Source organism: Pinus tabuliformis, chromosome 5_2 (genome assembly GCF_031772625.1).
Source record: "Pinus tabuliformis cultivar Carrire ecotype Pingquan chromosome 5_2, CPIR1, whole genome shotgun sequence".
In the NCBI taxonomy this organism is placed as follows: Eukaryota; Viridiplantae; Streptophyta; class Pinopsida; order Pinales; family Pinaceae; genus Pinus; species Pinus tabuliformis.
In genome coordinates, this window is record NC_142306.1 from 754,064,701 (window position 1) to 754,089,114 (window position 24,414).

The window sequence follows — 24,414 nt, forward strand, 5'->3', positions numbered from 1 at the left end:
AGAGCGAAGAAAATTATATCATTAACCTGCTTTACAACTAAAAAATAAAAAGTTAAATTTAGGATTGTTTTATAATAGTGAATGTGAATTGAGTTTAAATAATTAATAATATAATAATTAGTTAAAATTAGTTTCACATTAAAATTGTTTTATGAGCAAAGTTATTATGATTTTTTCATTTTCTTTTAATTTTAATTTAGTTTAAATTATTATTTTAACTCTAATTTAAGTGGTTGGCAAAAATATAAAGTCAATTGGATTTTAGTTTCTATATAATTAATCCTATATGGTTATTTTATTTATGTTTTTTTTATATTTTTCGTTTTAAATTGTATTTTAAGGAAAGAAAATGGGAATATTAAAAAAAAAATGATCAAAATTTGGATTTGTGCTTTAGAAGACATTCACAAAGTTATCAATATCAATGAGGTATTATGAAAAGTTATGTGAATAACTTTGAAGATAGTAGGAAACTAGCCCTAAAGGATAAACCCATTATCATAATGAGATGTTGGAAAGATAAGTATGTCAACAAGGGTTTTAAGAAATAAAAGGAAGTTTTAGGATTGACATCCAAGGTTAATTGCATATATTGGATAAAGTTGTCTAAGGAGAAATGGAAAGGAGAAACTTGAAAATTTTCTAATGATGATAATTAATGATAGCTCATGTGATTATGGCCAACTTGGATCAGATGAACAAAAAAAAAAAGTGCTAGATAGATACTTAAGGTGGTTGAGAGGAAGTGTCACAACAAGGGTAAGAAATCAATAAGAAGAGGCAACCTATTTTAGAACATAATGGAAGAGTTTGGTATAATCATAACTTGGTACTCTAAAGGTATCACTATAAGGTCTATCTAAGGATGATGCACATAAAGAAGAAAATATTGGCAATCAACTAATGAAGTTGAATAATCATGGTAATAATGAAGGTCATTTTGAAGGAACTTGGAAGGTATGATGACATAGATTAAAGAAGTAAATCCATAATAAAATTGATCAATTGGAGGAGATAAGTTGTGTGCATGACAACATTTATAATAGCTTTTCCCTCTAATGGGAGAGTCACATTGTAGGTTTTTCCATAGGTGACTAAATATATGCATGAATTAGGGATAACAAGATGTATGATCAGGAAATTTTATTATTTTGATGTCTTAAAACAGGAAATGATAAGCAGCTTACATTTGGTAGCCATCTTAATGAATTTATTTATAGGGTATTACCCAAGTTGGGGAATAGTAACAACATTTCCAAAGTGTATCAATGTTATGCTTTTAAGAGAGGAGGAAAAGAAACCACAATGACTGGAGGTGAGAAATTAAAGTCAATTTAATAAAATAGAATGAAGTGAAGAAGTTTCCATTTTTTAAGCTAGTAGACATGGAATATTAGGAAATTAAGACTAGGAGAAAAATAAAAATATATCTATAAATATCTAGTAGGAGGAAATGAAGGGATGTTCTATCAAGAAGAAAGTTCTTTTAAGGGTATTGATGAGTGGACCGAGAAACATGATTGGTAATGGTCATAGTGATGATCTACATAGTTTAAAAGTGTGAAGATATGAAGTTGAGAATTTTCATAATGACCAGTGATGATAAACGAGGAAGATGTTTAAAGGTTTAAATGGTAAAAAAATAATAGTTGAAGTATAAGAAGGAATGTTGCTAGAAATTTTATAAAGATACTATTTAATCACATAGAGAAACTTATCAAGTTTTGTTCCCATAGCATTAAAAGAGGTTGTTTCCACAAAACACCACACATTTAAATTTTTCATGGACAATGATGGTAGTAGTGTTTCCAACTGTTTCAAAATCTAAAATAAAGATACTATTTAATGAGCGAAAATTAAAGTGAAAGAATCTCTTGTCCAACTTGAAGAAGGGTGAATTTATGATAAAGCAATCAAGAGGTATTGAGATAGGAACTTGACGTGATAAGAAAATATTTTTTTGTGGATGAAAATGATAATTGTTAAGTGATGTATGTACAAGTCAACATGGATCAACAAACCCTCATGCAAGTAAATTAAGCATGATATAAAATTAAATCTTTATGACTTAGTGTTTATATGCACTTGCATATAGTGGTATTAGAATCGGTAAGCCAAAGGGTAAACGGATGTAAAACCAAGGGATTTTAATTTTGAGATATATGATTTAAATAATGATTGTATAACTAGTAAAATCTTAACAATGAATTTCACCAGAATTTCCTTGGGGAAGGAAGAATATATGACGAGAGATTAAGACTCAAGATGATGAGGTTCATGTGAAATTTAACGATGTACTTAGATGATTATACCTATGGTGTAAATGGTCAACTTCCTAGTTGAAAGAAGTGGAAATTATTATTGAAAAAGTAATTGGTATCTTGATGAAAAAATAACACTAATCACATTGGTGAGATAGCTTAGATCCTAGAGGGATGTTGAATAATCTCATTTTATGGTTGGCATTCATTGTTTATGTAAGAAAATGAAATTGATTCATGATAAGAATGCTTATAGTGTATTATTGCTTTATATTTGATATGTATTGAAATGGTTCTCATATTTATGATGCTATTATATGAGGTTTATTGACATGTGGTTCATTTATTATGTGAAGTCATGATATGTTGTTGATGCAGATATGTTGATGCTATAACTTATGATGGTATTTCATAAGGTGAAGCATGTGATAGTTGCATACAAATTTATGACATGCATGAGCATGCAGTTCGTTATTATTCATAATGTTGCGATCAACAATGATGAGTGTTCTCATGATGACATGCAAGACTTGGCATGTGGATTATTTTCTATGATACTGTGATGGTATAGCTAATGCATTGGTTGCATGTTGAGGTGTGATGACTGAAAGGACTCCACAAATGAGCTGAGAGGGCTGGTTTATTTGATGATCTCATGTGAGCCCATATGCACAAGGGAGAATAAGTAACACCATATGGGGTGGGGACAAACTCAATTAACACTGCATATGCTAGTGGTTCCTTTGTCTTGTGTAGCTCTTGATGGATAGCTCTTGAAGGGCTATGGGACCATCTTAAGGAGGCTAAGTACCTGATTTTCTAGGTCAGGTGCGTGTTATTGGATTGGGATGTCGAAGTCTCGTGGGGCTGTAAGGACTTTGATGCCTGGGGTTGTGCACCTTAGTAAGTTGTGGAGTGAGTGGGCCAACCTTGCGAGATGCCCAGAGTCATTGAGTACCGTATCGGATGCCTGCCTTGGGGCAGATGAGGTCTGAGTCGAGCGCGAGCCTTTGGGCCAGCCTTGGAATAGGATACAAACCGAGGAGGCTTATGCCTAGTTTCGAAAGTGGGAAAAAGGACAGAGATTCCTTGGGATTTCCCAGGTGTTGTGAAACTTTCAATGCATGCTGGTTATACTAGTTCAGCAAAGGGTGTCGACAACATGAAGTAATAAATAACAAAATAAAATGTTAAATAGTTCAACTTAACTTCAAGGCGAAGTTCCTTAAAGTGGGGGAGTATGTAATGTCCCTTAATAATAAATAATAATAATAATAATAAATTAAATAATATAATATAATATTAAAATACAAGAAAATAAATAATAAACAATAAATAAAAAATACTAATAGTAAATAAATAATAAATAATAATAAAATAACAATACTAAAGCTCTAAATAAATATAAATAGAAATAGAACAAGAAAGCAGTAAAAATCAGTAAAGCTATCAAAAAGTAAAAACAAAAGAAATAAAGTTGCATGTTGACACATGGAGTGTGTGCATGTGGTTCCCCTTCCAATGTTTGCTCTATTTAATAGATGCTGAGGAAGATGAGAGGCATTCCATCATTCCATGATTCCACCATCCATTCTCTTGGGAGAATAATGTTGTGAGACAAAGGATTCCCTGGCAGTAGTACGTTGATTGAGGGCTCAAGGGTGGCTAGTTGTAGCAAGATTTTGTGCAATTGAGCCCATGGTTGGGTGGAGAGTCGTCCCCAAGACTTTGTTGCAGTTAGCAAAATTCAACTAGCGTTCAACCCTGAAATCACAAGTGAGAAACATCATCACCACAGGTAAGTTATATCTACTCATATTGTTGAAATTGATGTTAATTAGTTGAAAAATTGCGTGTTGATCATAAATCACATGATTAATCTAATTAATTACATAATTAAATCGCATGATCTTGTCCTGACGATGAACCACACTGGTTGGTTCGAAACGCGTTGACAAATGACATTCCATGTGATTTTCGCCGAAATCTTTCTCTAAACTAATTAATTACATGTTTTTATTTCGGGGATGTTACAAGGTATCGTACGCACCAAATAGAGATAATATGATCGAGCTATGACCACGGGAATTTGGCTGCCCAACTAACCCCAACGAGGCCCACAAACACTTGGCATTACATCTCCTCGGGTTAGGTTTTTGGTTGTTTAGGGTTTTATCATGTCTTTAAATAATAAATAGGCACTTGAGCCTCATTGTAACACAGCTCATAAACATGTAGCCACCACATCTCTTTTCAAAGACAAGCTACCATCACTCGAGCTAGCCTTATTTCCATTCTGTTTGTAAGCATATTTCAATATTTGATATTAATGAAATGAAGTGTTACTTCTGTTGTTTCTTTGTATTTATAGTTATATCTGTAATTTTTTTCGTTCCTATTTAGATTCAGATCATGACAGTTTTTTTCATGCATGAGGTCATATCATGAATTGTTGATATAGCCTTGCATTGATGACTGGATCCTAGTTAGAGTGATGTTTATGAGTTAATACATTTACTTGCGTATGTCGATATGTTGTTATGATTATGGTATACATGTATCATCAAGATTTGGTGATATTGTAGACAAGGTATCCTCCTTGAGCTATACTAAGGTATGTTGATATATTATGATTTGGCTTATCTAATATATTATGCCTTGTAGGAAGAAATATCAAATGGCTAGAAGTATGGTTGACTATAGAGATTGTCCCTACAAATCCAAAGAGAAGTATGGTGTTGGTAACTCCTCCGAATTGGAAGTAACATTGAGAAGTTTAAAGGAAGAGAAAATTAGTTGTAAGGAAGATAATGACATAATCATACAAATATAGGAAAATCTGGCAGAGGTAAATGCAGTGATACCCCAGAGCTTGTCAAATTTGTAGCGGCAAGGACCACTTCATATCAGTCATGAGAAGGAGGACAAAAATAATGGGGCATATGGTAGTAGATCACATGGAAGTGATCGTTCAGATAGAGATGACACAATTCGAGATTATGGATTGTTGGACACTCTGAGGAGGAGAAGGGATAGACACGGGTATTATTCTAGTTTTGATTCAGATAGGCACTATGATCATCAATGTTATCATCCATACAGGAGGTGTGATAGGGGATACTTTTTTAATTAGTTTAAGAAAGAAAAGCCACTTACTTTTGATGTAGAGGTAAATAGATAACATGTTGCCGAGGCTTGGTTACTTGGTATGAAGAAGTTCTTCAGGTTGCATGACTACTCAAAGAACATGAAAGCTAGAGTGACTACTTTTAGTCTTAAAGGTAAAGAGGACATCTGGTGGGAAGATGTGAAAAATGCCAAGGACATAAATGAGGAAGATTTGAGATGGAGTGAATTTGAGAGGCTATTCAAGAAAAATTAGTTTTCAGAGAGATACTTTGATGATAGGGAAAAATAATTCTATGAACTAAATATGGGATCCATGATAGATGATGAGTACACCAGTAAGTTATTGGAACTATTTAGGTATGTGCCTTACCTAAAGGGGGAGAAGACTAATATTCATAGATTCATTAGTGGACTACTGGTTGCACTGAAATATAGGATTGAATTTGATGAGCCTAGATCATTGGAGGATGCAATTCGAAAGATAAAGCATTGTTATGAACAATTTAAGTGCAGCATTGAGACTAAGCCAGGTTGGAGAGGTAATGTAAAGAACAAATGAAAATGGGATAAAAAGCGATCAAAGTCATAGGGTAAATATAACAAGGAGAATGTTGCACCACCTAAGAGGTTCCATGCATCAGATAGAGGACAGGGACATTGTTAGGTCCCTATAATACTAGTGATTCCCCCATTACTATTGTCATTGTATCCCATATTTGTTATTATTGTGCCCCATAGAATCCAATATTGTTATTTTTGTGCCTTTATATTATTATCGTTAGGTCGGCTTGGTTATATTGTGACCCCTTAGACTCTTATATATAGAAAGGAGGTTTTGTCATTTGTATCATCCAAGAATTGTTCATTTGTGCAATGTAGAGGAGTTTGCCCCCTTGAAGAGGCTGAATTATAAGGCGTTAAGATATATTTTCTATCTTTTTGTTAGCTGGTTTCATAACATTTGGTATCAGAGCTTTGGATTCAAGGGTTTCATTGTTCCAAATAGGTCATTGTGGAATTTTCGCTATAAGTTTTTGTCTGCGATGTTTCAGAAACAAAAACAAAAACCCATTTGAGATGAAATTGTGATGAACCTTGTGTCCGAATTTCATATCTTGTTTCGCTATATTTTCGTATATATGATCTGAGGATGTTAGGGTTTTTGCAAGCTCCAGAATTTCATCTAAAACAGGTCATCGTGGAATGTTCGCTATAACACTTTCTCTACAAAGTTTCAGAAGCTAACAAAAAAAAACCGTTTGAGAAGAGATTAGTCTGAACCTTGGCTCTAAATTTTAAATCTTGTCTCTCTATATTTTTGGAGATATAATATGAGGAAGTTAGGGGTTTTGCAGACCCCCAAACTACATTCCAAACAAGTCACCTTGGGAAAATCATCATAACATTCTCTCTGAGAATCAAATTGAATTTTTGTAAGAAGTTGTAGAAAGAGCACAGTCTTTAGTTTTTTTACTACCATTTTCAAAACCTAAGGTTGAAACAGTGACCTTTGGCATGTTGTACAACTTCGCTCTACTGAACAAGTCTATATGCAGGTCATTGTGGGAGATTTGGCATAACTCTTCATTGGATAATCAAATCTTGATCAGACTTACGGGGTTGGAAATATTACCCATAGGGTTACTGGAGGAAGAAATTTCAAACCTAGGAGATCCAAAATTATAGAGATACACCAGATTCAATATCAAGCTCCTATAAATTGGAAAAAGGTGTGTAGTTTTTTTTTTTTTTTGCATAAGCTTGGTTTGAAAAAATAGTTTGAAGGAATTCAAAGGGCATAGTGAAGCATTATTATCGGTATTTGATGCCCCAAAGAAAGAAAATGGAAACACCTAGTAAGAAACCTGAAATCTCTAGCATGACTCATGAAGAAGAGGAAGAAATGCAACATGATATATTAAAATTACGAGACCAAGTGCAACAAATTTCACTCGCACAAAAAGTAATAGAAAATAATATGGATGTTTTAAAAAAATACGTAAAAGCTAAGATGGATGGTTTAAAGAAAGGAATGGAAGCTAAGATGGATGGTTTAAAGAAAGGCGTAGAAGCTAAGATGGATGACGTGGAAGCTAAGATGGATGGCGTGGAAGCTAAGATGGACGATTTGAAGACATATTTTAACAAAGTTTCTACAAGAAATTTTGACTAATGGTGAAAGAGTAGTAAAGGAAACTCATAATGAGAACAAAATAAATGTTAATCATGATTTCCTAGACTCTAACATTGAATCGAAGAACCACCATGTTCCAAATATTGATATGAGGAAGTTTGATGGAAAGGATCCCGAAACATGGATACTACAAATGGAGAAATTTTTCAATCTCCATAATGTGCAAAACACACAAAAGGTATGCATTGCAATTTTATATTTAGAACAAAATCAGTTTGTATGGTATCAATGGATTTGCTCTCGTAAACAAATTGTCTCTTGGGCTATTTTTACGGATGAAATGATAGCACATTATGAGGATACAAAAAGCAATACTTTTTTTATCCAATTGATAAATATTGAACAAAAGGGTTCAATGATGGAGCACATTGAGGACTTCCAAAAATTGAATATAAGGGTAAAATATATTCCAGAGGAGCATAGGATTGTTGTGTTCATAGGGACTTTAAAATATAGCATCCAACATGAGGTTTGCCTTTGGGAACTAGATTCATTGGAGAAGGCATTCAGATTGGAAAGAAAAATGGAAAGAAAAATTATGGCAATAAGGAAGCCTACCACTCACAATCATAAAAATGGAAGTGTTGCTGACCCTAGCCATCCACAACCTACAAGATTCACAGCACAAAAATTGGAAGAAAAAAGAGCAAAAGGGCTTTGTTACAGTTGTGATAGCAAATACACTAAAGGTCATAAGTGTGCCGAGAAGAAATTATTTTACATAGATTGTGAAGAGGACGAAGAAAAGGAACAAGAAATGTCAAAAGAAGAGGATATACACCAGGAACAAACCCTAGAAAAAGAAGAAACGAATATTGCAATATCTTGTAATGCATTGATTGGAATTACCACACCTCAAAATATCAAGATAGAAGGGCATATCAAGAAGAAAAAGGTAATAGTGTTGATTGATTCGGGAAGTACCCATAATTTTATTCATTGTAAGATAGCCAAGGAATTGAATTTCTTCCTATATCCAGCACCAGTGTGTCAAGTGATGATTGCAAGTCGAAGAACCATAAATTGCTCAGAGTGCCATAATATCAAGCTATCCATGGGAGAATATGTATTGAATAGCCCAATGCTTTCCATTCAAATGGGTGGTGTTGATGTTGTACTAGGAGTCCATTGGATACAATCCTTGTGTACAATAGCTTTTAATTTTCATGAAATTTTGATGAAATTCTCTGTAGAAGGAAGGGAAGTTGAATTAAAGGGTATCGCGGGAAAACCGAGAAAGATAATCAGCTTTAAAGAAATGAAAAAGCTTCTAAAGAAAGAACAATGAGGCATAATTGCACAATTATGTTCACTAGAGGTTCCCACATCGAAATCATCCATTTCTCGAGATCTCCAAAAAGGCTTGGACAATCATTCCAAGGTATTTGAGACTCCCAAAGGCCTCCCACCTATTCATGATCATGATCATGCTATCAATTTGATTCCAGGAAGTGTTCCTCCAAACATCAAGCCTGACAGATATCCCTATGTCCAAAAGAGTGGAATTGAACATATGGTTGCAGAAATGCTAGAGGCTGGTATAATTCAACCTAGTCAAAGTTCTTTCTCTACTCTAGTAGTATTCGTTCATAAGAAGGATGGATCATGGTGCATGTGTCCAGATTATAGGGAGCTAAACAAGCTCACTATTAAAGATAAATTTCCAATTCCTGTCATTGATGAATTATTGGATGAATTGCATGGATCAAATTACTTCACCAAGTTGGATCTTTGTTCGGGATATCATCAAATCAGAATGAAGACTGAAGACATTCAAAAAACATCATTTAGAACTCATGAGGGTCATTATGAATTTTTGGTCATGCCTTTTGGCCTTACTAATGCACCTTCTACATTTCAAGGTTTCATGAATTCCATTTTCAAACCCTTCCTTAGAAAACTTGTGTTAGTATTTTTTGATGATATACTAATCTATAGCAAGTCTTGGAAGGATCATGTCCAAAATGTTGACATGGTGCTCAAACTATTGGAGGAGAAATAATTATATGCAAAAACTCCAAATGCTTTTTTGGAGTACAAGAGGTGGAATATCTAGGTCATATTGTATCTCATGAAGGTGTTAAGGTAGACCCTAGCAAAATTAAACACCCACGATGATTTCTCGGGTTGATAGGGTATTATCACAAGTTTGTTAAGAATTATGGGAGAATAGCAGGACCTTTAACTACATTATTGAAGAAAGATGCATTCTCATGGACTCCAGAAGCATCAAAGCCCTTTGAACATCTTAAAGAGGCAATGTGCCAAGCACAAATCTTAGCTACACCGGACTTCACAAAAACCTTTATTGTGGAATGTGATGCCTCAGGAAATGGAATTAGTTCTATTTTAATGCGAGAAGAAAGACCCATTTCTTTTGAAAGTCCTCCAATCAAGGGAAATTATTTACACAAAGCTATTTATGAGAAGGAAAACATGGCAATACTACATGCACTTAAGAAATGGCGACCCTACCTAATGGGAAGACACTTCAAGGTAAAAATAGATCATGATAGTCTTTGTATATTTCCTGTGAGGGGAGGTACAACATTGTCTACGGTTACCATTTTAGAATCCTTCATGGATTAAGGTATGACATGGACACTCCAGACCCTCAGAAGCTTAGCATCCCCTACTTCCTCCTGCAGTTTCTCATTGACTCTAGCACTAAAGTTCAAGTAGGAAATTCAGAGCAGCTAGCTCACCATGGGTTAATCAAAATTTTAGTGGAACAAGCCCTCCATACATTTACACTCCCTATAGCATGGGAAATCTTCCGAAACATGACAGCTTAGGATGACATAAAGATTGTAACCTATGATATCAGTCCTACTGGCAGTGAGGAGGAAGAGCAGCAAGGGGGAGAAGGTGAAGCAACTGGTGACTTAGTAGAACAAGAAGGGAAGAAGGAAGAAGCTAAGATAGAGGAGGAGAAACCTAAAGAAGCAAAGAAAACAGAGACAGAAAAAGAGATAGAAGGAGGAGAAAAAGGGGAAAAAAGATAGAACAAGGAGAAGTGTCCCCTGAGACTTTGGAAAGAGAGGCAACAGCTACTCTCACTGCCCTCAGTACACCCATCAAGCCAAAGAAGAAGAGGAAAAGGCAAGCCTCCATGTATTTCTGGGCTAGGAAGAGCACAAAATCAAAATAGGGAAACCCCAACCTTCTTCAAAAGTGCTAATTATAATTGAAGATTCACCCTCCGCCCAAGGAAAGGAATCCCCTTATAAGGCACCTATCACATATGAAAGGGGGACTCCTAGATCTCCCACACAAAAAGAAAATGTAGAACTACAGGACCCAAAAACAGTCCTACAGGAGGCCAAGACAGTTCTACAGGAGACACTGTCAAAACTACAGGAGACCCAAAAGCTTGAGAAAAGGATAGAAGGATAGCCACATGGAAAGGAGGAAGAAACAAAGCTACAAGAACTTGATCCCCAGCGCAGTCTTGGCTCATACTACAATCTTCTTGAGGGGGAAGAATAATTCCACAAAAATTTGCAATTCCACTATTCTTTGAATTAGAGAAAGAGAGAATGAGAACACAAAGGTGGATGCAAATAGCCAAATCCAAAGGAGTTGAGGATATTGGCCATATGGAGAACAAACTCAGAGAAATGGGCAGAGAGTTGAGTGCTATCAGAAACAGAGAAGCAATTACAAGAAACCACCTTGAAACTAAAAATGAATTGCTAAGGAGGTAGCTGCAAGAGAAAGAGACCCAACTGGCATGCATGGCTAGCTGGTCCATGGAGGAATTACAATATAGAAAACCAAAAAAATCCTATGGCCTGTATCTCAAGGACCAATGGTTGTGATTTCAGATAAAGACTTAGGCACAAAGAGGCATAATGCCTTTCCAAGATTACAGACAATTTATGGACTTGTGTGACCAAAGCACATTAGAGGATAAGACAAAGATGGCAAAATTATACCTACATAACATGGCCCTCACCAACATGAATGTGTGGGACCCCAATGCTAGGCTAAGGGACCTTCAACTAATGGCCATGGCCTCATGGATGAATCATGAAGAGTTAAGGGCAACAGAAATTAGAAGGTTGATGTTAAAGGAGAAGAATGAGTCATCAGTGATCAGAGCTGAGCCATTAGACCCTATGGCACTCATCGACACACATAACCTGCTTGCCAATAATCCTCAGATTGTCCCTAGATATATAAGTGATCAGGCACAAGCCATTGCACACTTTGAGGATTTGGAAAGGCTACTTGGGGATGACTATGTGCATGCATGTATGAGGAGATGGAACACCTTACCACACATTTTGCATATTAGGGAATATCATTCCCCAATGAGGATGAAGGAGGCATTAAGGAGGGTGCTAATGTACAAGCACTCCATGCAAAGGCTAAAGGTCAATTGGATTGGCCTCAAATTGAGTCCCCCACTACTGCTAGGCATGCTGGAAGGCAGAAGAGAAGAAGAAGAGTAGGAGCAGTGGGAAGAGATAGACATGAAGGCAGGATTCTATGACAAGGAAGAAGAGACCACATGAGAAGCATGGGATGCTAGGGAGGCCACCAAGGCCATAAAAGATGAGGAGATGGACTAAGTTGCTCAGAGGATGAGCAACACTTTCAGTAGGGGGTGATGATGAGCCTCATAAATGGATAATTATATGGGCTCATTTACCTCCTAACCTAGTCAAATCAACCATTCTCTTAGCTTATTGTATGATTTTCTGATTATATTTATGCTTATAGAGTGAGTTGAGTTAGTTATGATGCCGTGTGGTCTAATATGTGTTTAATGTAGATTATTGATGAATTTTGAGGTCAAAGTCAAGGATGCAATGGACAAATGGTAGCAATAATTCGAAGTAGACAAAGGAGAGGACTTGTAGGAGGGAATCCACCTCATTTATTACTCCTCACTTCGAATTCCCCTTCATTTAGCTCGGAGTACAAGCAGCCAATTCATGCACTAGAAGGCAACCAAGCAAGTGGAGGATGATTGATGATTATCTCAAGTTTTGGGAGCCAAGCCTCCCTGATTTTAAGTGAGCTATTGGTAGCTTCATTTGTATAAATAGAGAGGCTTAGGGCCTCACTAGGGTCATATTTTTGTTGGATTTTTGTTGTACTTTTTCTTATGTAAACTCTGCTCAACTTTGAGCTCATTATTTTGAGAGTTCCATGTAATCTTGTTATTGTTTTGGAAATAAAGATGGAATCCTTTTTGAGTTAGCACTGAGTTAGCTCAGAGGGATAAAGCTCTTGGGTTAGGGCCCAATCCAAGCAGCCAAACTCCTCATTAATTATATTTATATGTTTTATTTCAGTTTGTAGATTAGGTTTCTGTTAGATGCATTTCTTTTATGGTTAAGAATAAGTTGCTTTTGATGATTCAGTAGTTTGCTTTCATTTGTGCTTTTTATGGTAGGTTAAGAAGTGATAAATAAAATATTCAAAAGGCTAGAAACAATGCCTTGGCCTCTCTTCCTCCCTTTGGGACCATTATTTGAGCCAAAGATCCTCTTGCTGCCCAAAAAACACAGATTTTCCTCATTCATAGGACTTCTAGTGTTTGCAATTTTTTTGGTTAATAGTCTAGTCCTGCTTTTCTTTAGAACTTCTCCATCATGCTCATTTCTTTATTTACAACAGTCTTCTTTCATTCTTTCCTTTCTTGCAGCGTTTCTCAACATTTCCTTTCATAGATCATAGTTTAGACCAGTTTGATGCAAAACTCTGTTTTTCTAGATAAACTTATTTCATTGCTTTCTTAATCTCATTGGTTAACTGTTAGTTGTTTATGCAGCGGATATCTTTTAGCAATAGGTCAGCCTATCAACCATCCCATCCTCCATCTGATCCATGCCCTATAGGTCGCCCAAGTCTCCCCTCAATTCTTCCTTAGATTCCTGCATTTTCCATAGAATTTCTTCCTCTCTCCTTGAGCAAATCCAATCATCTTTCTCTTTCCTAATGACTCTTGGTAGACCCTAAGTGTCCTAAAACTTCATTCCAACCCTCATCCACCTTTTCCACCCACTTTCACACCCTCAAAACAACCAAAACTGCTCTCAGCTTCGTCCTGTAGGCCTCTTGTAGAACACTATTTTTCCTCCTGTAGATTTCCAGTGTCCTCCTATAGATTTTCCTGTAGGCTTTCTTTTGAAGGACGAGTGTGGGAAAATCCTCCAGAAGGCCACCTGAGACCTCCTAGGACCCAACCACACCATCCTACATCCTCTCAAGTCCCAAAACCGCCCTTCAACACCACCTATTCGCTTCCACATTCACAAACAATAAATTATGTACATGTCAAATTCACATAAAAATACATAAAAATACAAAAAGATGTTTTCTGCTCATTTACTTCCAGAAATAGCTTAGTTTGATGTTGTTTACTTCTTTGAATAGATAATGGAATTCTTTTCATGGTTTTCATAGTGCTTTCTGCAAAAGTAGGATTAGTTGGTTAATTAGGATTTACTTGGTTTGCTTTACATTTTAGTCTTTCTCCTTTCTGCAGTAAGAGTAGTATAAGCAGAGTAGTCTTTCTCTCATTTCATCACATATAGAGCTTCTTCTAGAATCCATAGAAGTTTTCTTGAGCTCCTAGTGATCTTGCGTCGGCTGACCAAGTGACAACCTGCAGTAAGAACTAGTACTTGTGCATATAACGCCATCGCTTCCAAGTTTGTTACAAAATACTGGGTTGATAAGAGTAAAGTAGGTATTCTAGGAGTTGCAGCATTATCGCTACAGTATTGGTGCTCACTAGCAACCAAGATAATGAGTTGGCATCATTTTCAATTGGAGGGATATAAAGAAATAAATGAATGTCATATAGCGCCAACAAAAGAAGGAATGGACAAATATGGAATTAATAGGTGATCTCAAATGGAGAAAATATTAGACTTGAATATGTTTAGTACAACATAGGTAGGATGGGGTATCATGCCCATTATCATTTTATTTGATGTAAATCATAGCTAGCAATGATGACATGGAAAAAACCAAACACATTTGAATCCTTCACATAAAAATTGGTAGCCATATTATAAAACATGTCTTAGATTGCATGCTAATGGAAAGTCTTATCACTAATACATCATAAATATCATGTTATCACTTAATATTAATATTTTAAATCATAAGCATATTTCATTTAATTTTACTGTCTCGCATCAACCTCATAAACTATAAACATTTCCATCCAAACCTTTAACATTTCATTTAAATACATACCCTACCGATGCCTTTAATCATACATTGTAACATATATCATGCAAAATAAAAACTTTACCCAATAGTCTGACAACATAAAACACAACACGACCTTATAAACATTGCCAACATATGTAATCCATAGGAAATATGAAGTTCTAATCACCAAAAAGTGGATTTTAATGACTAAAAACCTTCGATGTTAAAACACAACACATTTTGACCATAGGACAATGTAATAGATATGCAATAACATTTTCTTGGATATCGAGTAAGAATTTATATTTTTTGACATTAGATCCCACATAGGTTAAATGATAGTTATGCAACAATATCCCTTATGCTTTAAGTACCATGTAAATATATTTTATGGCTTTCCTTCTATTTGTTACATCCACAATAGAATTTTTGCCTCCATCCTAAACATAATCACAATCCAAATGTGAAATAAATTTTGAAGCACCTATTTCTTGTATAACATTGTATGACACAACTTTTTTTATGTGATGCTCTTGAGGTAGGGTCCCACCTACTAGTTTCATTTTTCATTGTTATATATATTTTTGAGGTTTACACTTAATTTACTTGTTAGGCGAATAGGGGAGGTAATCACAATGGTTTGAGAAATTTTGATTATTGACATACATCAACAGGAGTCTTCCTCCTCAGCTCCCTCTATCCATGGAGAAGCTTCCTAGGTGGACCAATTTTAGATGTACTATTTTCTTAAATAAAAAATGTATCAAGATCATGAAGAAACAGAGATGCCATTCATACAAAGCAAGTTCAATTTGCTACATGACTTGAAGACAAATATTGTAGTACTTAAAAAATATTTACACCTTAGGAGGCCTTGGAGCTTTAAACTTCTTAAAATTTGTTTCAACATGAAGGAAGGAGCCTTAAAACAAAACTCAACTCGAACTAGGCTTGAAATAGGTCTCAATTGATTTCTTTTGACCACCATCTCAGGCCTAGATTTGCTTCCAAAATTCTCTTACAGTTCGTAATTCATTCTTCAACCAATCCTTAACCCTTGTCATATGGAGCTTCAATACATTCTTTAATCAATTTATTACACATTTGCAATAGACCAAGATCATCAGAAACCTATGCCCATAATACCTCTAAAGTCTTTCTAAGATTCATGTTGTTGGTCCTCAGGAAATTTTTCAGCATCTTGATGGTTAAGTAAGTAAACCTCCAGAAGAAACTCAACCTCAATATCTTATTCTTAAGCATTATACTCTAACTTTTGATGACATCGATTTTCCTTTCACAAAATATGAATTCGGTCATAGGAAAGAGCAATAAACATGGCCTCTTTGATGTCATATTAAGGCCTCTTACTTATTCATCTTCTGGTCCTGAACTTAGGGCGAGGGAAACATGCAACCAACCCTAATGTTGTCACATAATATACTATTAATCACATATTTTCATGAACAAGATTTAAATCAACTGATGTCCATATTCAAAATTTCATGCAATTAAGGCTCCAACCCTTACAAAACATGGGTGATGGATTCATTTCTTATTACAAATAGAGTTTGGACTCTCATAAATACTTGAGATCAGGAGGGATTTGATCCTCCTTAAAATCATGACAAGAATTTGGATGAGAGCCCTCCATTTGGAGTTTGGATTAGGATTTTATTCCTCCCTTATTTCATACGTAAGTTTAGGACAAAGATACTTATTAGATAGATATTTTACTTCATCATTTTAGCATGTAACATTGGATTTATTATATTTTCTTTAGTGGTTTATTTTCTACCTTCTATCATACCATGTTGAGTTTTGATGATTTCTTACACTAATAATTACTTCTAATGATTTACCCATCAATTTATCTTGTGTCACATTCATCATTGAGAAATTAAACATAGAAAACGTGCAACACTAAAAACAATAATGATAATAGAATCATGAAGAGACAACCAAACACAAGAGACACAAAGTTTATAATGGGAAAATCCTTACTAGGGAAAAACCCAAGAATCTTTTCTTAGAGAAATTATTCAATTCAACAAGAGATCCAATATTATCTTTTTAGTCAAAACTAAAGCCAAACTGACTAGTAACTAAACCCAGGTCAAACTACGATAAATGCATCCTCCTGAAATTTTAGCCTTCTACCATGAGCTTCAGTTTGCTACTCAGAAAATCATCATGTTTCTGTAAATTTTGATCCGCTTATTTTTCCTTTGATTCATCCTTTTTCTACCTCTAATTCATCCTTTTTATGGTCCAAATTATGTGAAAAGGAGGAGTTCAAACGGTGTTTTATAGTGATGGAAGGTGCCCCAAGTGGTGTGATTGTTGGACTGAGCCAAGTTGAACTTGTGGAGGAGCCAACTTGTCTTTTGGAGGGAAAAATAAATTTAATTTTGAATTTCAAATATTTTTCCTTCTGATTTTTGCTTTTAGGGCCGATTTGTATAGGAAGAATATCGATCGTAGCTATAAAAATATAGCAAAACCACTATGGGGACAATGCTTTAGTAATTTAAATGTTTGTAAACCTTTAAATGACATATTAATTAAAAAATAATAAAATGTTGAAAGTCATATAAATCTGAATCTGTTGGAGATGTCTACTGTTAGTAAGTGACTGTAAATATTTAAATGTTGGCTCAATTAATACACAACCTAGATCCATTTTAACTCTGGATCTATCAACTCTTGACTCAATTAATAACCAACCTAGATCCATCTTAACTCTGGATCTATCAACTCTTGGCCCAATTAATAACCAACCTACATCCATCTTAACTCTGGGTCTATCAACTCTCTAGAAGGATCAAATCTCTCTAGGTGCAAACCTCTTCTTTGAGTGCAAAACTTGAAGAAATATTTGCACCTTAAGATATTTGATCCCTCTCAGATTTTGATATATTTAGAGCTAAGATTAATCTAGGATGGTTCAATAATTAATAATTATAATAATCAATTTTTAATCTTTTTTTTTTTCAATTTAAATCTTACCTTATGTATCAAAATGTTTTAATTAATAAATATATTTATTTTTGTTTTTATTTTTATGTAATTTGATCAAGTCAAAATGTTTAGATAGCATAACATACCAATAAACAACATCTATGTGTCTCATGGCCCAAAAAATTAATAAGATTAAACTAGTACAACCATATTAAAAATATTAATGTGGTTGATATACATTTGTATCTATGATTGATAAATATATAACAAAAAAAAACTATTGTAACAAAAATATTATTATTAACTATTGCAACAAAAATATTATTATTAACTTTGATTTTATTTAACCCTTAAGAATCCCATGTCTTGATAAAAACACAAAAGTGTTGAAAAGTTTATATCCTTTACAACCAAGATATAAGGCAATTTTTCTAAAATTAGGTATGCTTTGAAAATCCCTAGGAAAAATGTCAATGCAACCTAACAAACTCCCTAACACACTAGGCTTGATAAGCATTCAGACTAAGCATATGCTGAGCATATTCGCTTGAGAATCAATCTAGGCCGTCAATTAAAAAAGTAAAAAGAGTCAATAGGTCCTCATCCACCTTAAGTTGAAATAAGAAGCCTTCAGATAATTAAAAAATAAAATATTTATACAATATTTTGATTGTAAAATGAGATATAGTTTATGGGCATGTGGTATTAACGAACCACGATATTGGCTCATAGTATTGTAACAAATCTTATTTACAAGTTAATAATATTTATGGTAAAGAGAGCATGAATATCCATGGTTAAAAATATTGTTATGTTGTAGTTTTATTGTAAGTATTAAAGTTTGTATGTGCTTATTGATAAAATTTAAATATGATTACAAAATCATTATTTTAATTTATAAGGCAAAATGTACCTTAACTGAAAACTACTACTTATATGTTATATATTTTAATGTCATATGTGTATTATGATTTTCTTTTACCTAAAAAGTTATTGTTAATTTTATTAATAAAAACAAGATTACAATGTAACAAAATGAATTTTATTATTTTTGTTATTTTTAACTTTTAAGGGATTACATTACACCTCTCTGCACAATAAAAAGTTAAAAGTAATAAAATTTAATTTGTTATATTGTCAATTTTCTTTTATTAATAAAATTACAAACATTTTTTTAAATAAATATATCATATCAAAATATATAACATATAAAAAATAACTATAAATTAAGATTCATTTTACCATATAAATTAAAATAATAATTTTGTAACCATATTTAAATTTAATTAATAAACGCATAAAAATTTAATACTTACAATAAACTTACAATATAACAAGATTGTTAACTATGAATATTCTCCCCCACATTAATATGTATATTATTAACGTGTAAATAGACTTTGTTACAACACCATGGGCCAATGCCATGACTTGACATGCCCAAAAGCTATAACTCTTTTTACAATAAAAATATTTTGTTTTAATTTATTTTTATAATATTTTCTAATTAAATCTAAAAACAAAAAAGTTATAATTACTTTTGAGATATATTTAAACCATCTATCCTCAATACAACTAAAAACATTTCACATATATTCCATAGAGATTAAATCAAGGTTTTAATAAAATTAAAAATGGGAATACTTTTATATATAGATTGCGAAATTTATATAATATAAATAATATTATTAATAACTAGATATGTGGAATTTATATGATATAAATAATATTATTAAGCACAAACATAGATCTATTTTAACTAAATATCTACAAAAATGAAAAGAGGAATCCATATTTTGGTGATGTAGTTATTTCCTCACATTTTGCACTCAAAAGAAGACTTTGAATCTTGAGATATTTCAGCCCTCTAGGGTCTTGGTAGATCGAGAGTTAAGATGGATCTATACCCATATTGGTTTTATTTTTCTATTTGGACAATTTAACATAAATGTTGAGTTAGGTCAGCCCATAACGATTTATGGGGGTTTTGGTATTATTTTTGTATTTAGTCAATTTATCATTAATTCCTAGTTAGGTGAGCGCATAATGAAGTCTAAGTATTCCATAGAAGTATTCTATTCCTATTACTAATGGAAAAGTAACCCTAATGATGTTGGGTTAGTAGTAGAAAATTCAAGGGAGAGTCCCAAAGTGATTGTTTGGACATTGACCATTATGTTAGGATAGCATAATACCAAGAGAAGTGGTGGTGTCTAAAGACATTTTTGCTTGGATCCTAATAGCCACTAACATTGAGTTTGTTCCACCTTTAATTAGGTTATATTGATTATGAATACAATAGGCAAAACCATGGGTTCTCATAAGCCTAGAGCTCCAAACACCATTCCACCTTTAATTAGGTTATATTGAATATGAATACAATAGGCAAAACCATGGGTTCTCATAACCCTACAGCTTGAAACACCATTCCACCTTTAAATAGGCTACATGGAAGATGAATACCATAGGCAAAACCATGAGTTGTGGTAAACGTAGAGCACAAAACACCACTAGTAACTTCACCTAACCAAGTTATCCAAACCACCCTATCAATTCCCCTCTTAAATTTTACTCAGGGAGACAATACCATAGGCAAAACCATGGGTTGTCATAAAGGTATAGCTCAAAACACCACTAGTAACTTCCCCAAATCAAGGTATCCAAACCACCCTATCAATTCACCCCTTGGCGAGATTAACGTTGTCCTTCGTCCCGTGTTAACCAAACCACCCTATCAATTCCACCCTTAAATTTGACTCGAGGAGATTAACCTTGTCCTTGGTCCATGTTATCCAAACCACCCTATCGATTCCCCCCTTCAATTTGACTCAAGGAGAATAACGTGGTCCCTAGTCCCATGTTATCCAAGCCACAGGGACCATGTGTTATCTAGACCACCCTATCAATTCCCCCTTTAAATTTAACGTGGTCCATGGTCCCAGTTATCAAAACCATCACCCTATCAATTCCCCTTTTAAATTTGACTCGGGGGAAATTAATGTGGTCCCTAGTTCCATGTTATCAAAACCACCCTATGGATTCCTCCTTAAATTTGACTAGAGATTAACATGGTCCCATGTTATGAAAACCACCCCATGGATTCCCCTTAAATTTGACTCGGAGACAAGAGATTACCCTGGTCCCATGTTATAAAAACCATCCATGGATTCCCCTTATAAAAACCATCCATGGATTCCCCTTAAATTTGACTCGGAGAGATTAACCTCGTTTCCCGTCCCATCAAGAGTTTTCCTTTATCGGCTAGTTATGTGTGGCACATTTTCAAGTACCTCGTTAATCAACCATACACAAAATCTCACATTCCCTTACATAGTTGATTGTATTGTAATGTCCACTAATTTAATTTGAATCCCATAGATAAAACCATGAGTTGTTCTCAAAAATCACTAAAATCACTAATAATAACTGGACCAAATCAAATTTACTCAAAACATTTAACACCCCAAGCATTTAACAACCCCGCCATAGTTGAGTGTTAGAGATTACTTGTGTATAAAACCACCCTATCATAGCGAAGGACACCATACTCAGCGGTGTTCGTAGAGAAGCGAAGGACACCATATTCAGCGGTGTATTGAGATCTGGCGCAGCTAGACGAGTATGAGCCCGAAATGATTATTTCTGATGAAGATTCAGACGCTGAGTATGATATTGTAATGGCTGCTTCTGATGAAGATACAGAAGCTGAGATTGACGTCGAGGAAGATGACGAAGAGGATGATGAAGAGGATGACATTTCTGCTGCGGAAGCCAGAAGAGGAGAAGATATTCAAGGAATTCCATGGCAGATGACAAACATGACAAGGCAGAAATACAGAGAACATAGGATGAAAGAGTATGAAAATCTGAGGGATGTTCCTCAATCTCAACTAGATAAGATTTGTGCAAATATCCAGAAAGGGGGGGATTTTTACGAATTTCTGAGAAATACGAAATCAGTGAAACCTACATATTCACACTTTCAGCTAAGGGAATTGGTGTGGGCAACATCAAAGCACGATGTGTATCTTTCATCGGCTTATTCTATTATCCACTGGTCTGCACTAAGTCGTAGACGAACTGAATTTCTTAATGTGAGGGGCCCAGTCGTTGCATCCGAAAGCCATCCAGGGGCTGCCCTAGCTGGTTTCAGACAAGTCCATATTACAAGCATGGCTGCCAAAAATAATTTACTTGTTGTTGGTGGGTATGGGGGAGAGCTTATCTGTAAGTATTTGGGTATAAAAGATGTCAGTTATTGTTCGAAGATCTCTGAAAATGAGGTTGGCGACAATGCCAGTACGAATTCGGTAGAGATTTATGAGAGTCCTGGTGGCGCAACTCGCTTAATCACTGCATCTAATGATTGTGGTGTGCGAATATTTGATCTATGTAATGGATTTACACGGATTCAGCACTTCTCCTTTCCCTGGGCTGTTAATCGTGCCTCTGTAAGTCCTGATAACAAGTTGTTTGTTGTCGTTGGGGACGATGTTCAGGGTTTTCTTTCAGACTGCCAAACAGGAAAGATAGTTGCAACTCTTCAAGGTCATTTGGATTACTCCTTTGCCTCTGCTTGGCATCCAGACGGTACAATATTTGCTACTGGGAACCAAGACACGACATGCAGGCTCTGGGATGTTAGAAACACTTCAACCTCGCTTGAAGTTCTGAAGGGCAACATGGCTGCCATACGATCTATCAGGTTCTCCTCAGATGGACAGTTTATGGCCATCGCAGAGCAAGCGGATTTTGTCCATATATTTGATACAAAGCACATGTATAACAAGAGGCAGGAAATTGATTTCTTTGGGGATATAACTGGAATTTCATTCAGTCCAGACCCCGAATCATTTTTTATCGGTGTCCACGACGAAGCTCTGGACAGTCCGTTTGGTAGCCTGCTTGAATATAAAAGAAGGCATCAATCTTTTTATCTTGATTCTTTAATGTGAAATTTCTTTAATAGTGGCACTTTCGAAGGTGGAACGTTGCACTGCGATCACATTTTGAAGATTAGGGTATGAAATAAACTTCCGTCATTAGAAACCTCTGAACAGTGGATACGATACGGCTATTGTAATATTTTTTTCTAATTACTATACTATGATGGGAAGGTTTATATTTTTTTTTTTACATAAAATTTTAAATCATAAAAGTATATTTTAGTTGAACTTATTTGGTTTCAAATTGTAAAATTGTTAAAGATAAAAGTTTGTTTAGGTAAACTTATTCAGTAAAACTGGTAAATATTATTGAGAGATATATACACTACAGTTCAAATTTATAATTTTTAAAAAATAAATATATATTTAAATTTTATATCAAAAATTATTTAGATATTTATATAATATGCTATATGAATACTTTTAATAGTTATTCAAACTTTTTTTTGGTGATGAACTTTATACATAGCAAAAATTTTACTATTCATTTTCGTGACATGATTATATTAATTTTGAATACAATTTTGAGGATATGATTTTTTAAATTTGTAGATGGCAAACTTTTAACTATTCATTTTCGTAATATAATTATATTAATTTTGAACACAATTTTGAGATATGATTTTTTTTATTAAATTTATATTCGTTCCGATTAAATGATGCTTATCATTTTCTTTAGCTGATTATTTTAAGTTAAATAATGATATCGTGGGTGTTTTCTATGTTTTTTTTTTATTAATTAAAATTGGTTAACTTTTATCCATTTCTTATGGTTTAGTGTATTTTTAAACTATTTGTATGGGTATGTATTACAAGTTTAGTATTTATAATTTATTTTTTTAAGAAAGATTATCTATCTTAGATTAATGGCTTTTGTTGGTGTAAATCTTTAATTGTTATATGTATATAAGAATGTAATTTAGTATTTAATTAATTGTTTAAGAAAGATGATGTACTTAGATTTATGGATTTTATTGGTTTAAGTTTATATAAGGATGTAGGTATAAAATTAGTGAACTATTTAGATATAAAAGTATTTTTTATATTAGTATACAAAGCACATTTTTAAGACATTTTGTTGAAGGCTTCTTATTTCAACTTAAGGTGGATGAGGATTTATTGGTTTTTATTCTTTATTTTTTTAATTGACAAGATAGATTAATTACCAAGGGAATATGCTCAACATATGAGAATTGAATTTTAATAAACTAGCATTTGCACCTAATGTTGCAAAGGAAACGCCGTAAGGCATAGTGTGTGGAAAAATATTGAAATGTGAATGGGCTTTTTTGAAAGCAAGGGTCGATGATAATGAGTTTGAATTGAGGAAGCCATGCCGAAAAACCTATTCGGGGGTTAAAGTGGCTATGAAATGGAATAAAAGTAGTCATACATATCCATTGAACTTGTTTAGATACCTTAAAGATTGCCTAGTTGAAGGTGAAGTTAAACAAATGAATTCACGCAAACAACAACTGGGTATCCATATCGATATACAAAATTTTAAGGAGAGGTATGTTAATCTTTTCAAACAACATTCTAATGTATTTGCATAGAAATATGAAGACCTTAAACCATGTCACATTGTGATGAACTGAATCCCTGCGAGGATATATTCCTTATGACACAGAGAAGCTACATGTGGTTGATAAGGAGGTGAAAACAAATGCTTGGGCTCATGAGGGAGCTCTGTATTGTCCTCCAGCCCAAATTGTTCCTATGCCTATTATATTCCATGGCAACA

The 24,414-nt window shown here is 34.2% G+C and overlaps 1 protein-coding gene across 1 annotated transcript; it reads left to right on the forward strand.

Moving 5' to 3' along the window:
* Window positions 1-21,356: 21,356 nt before the first annotated feature.
* On the forward strand, window positions 21,357-22,679 carry LOC149161442 (putative WD repeat-containing protein C2A9.03). Its single transcript, XM_089434882.1, has one exon. The coding sequence runs from the start codon at window positions 21,357-21,359 to the stop codon at window positions 22,677-22,679; it is 1,323 nt and encodes a 440-aa protein (XP_089291008.1).
* Window positions 22,680-24,414: the final 1,735 nt, after the last annotated feature.

Coding starts and splice junctions, on each gene's coding strand:
- LOC149161442 (XM_089434882.1), top strand. CDS start 21,357: ATGATTATTTCTGATGAAGATTCAGACGCTGAGTATGATATTGTAATG.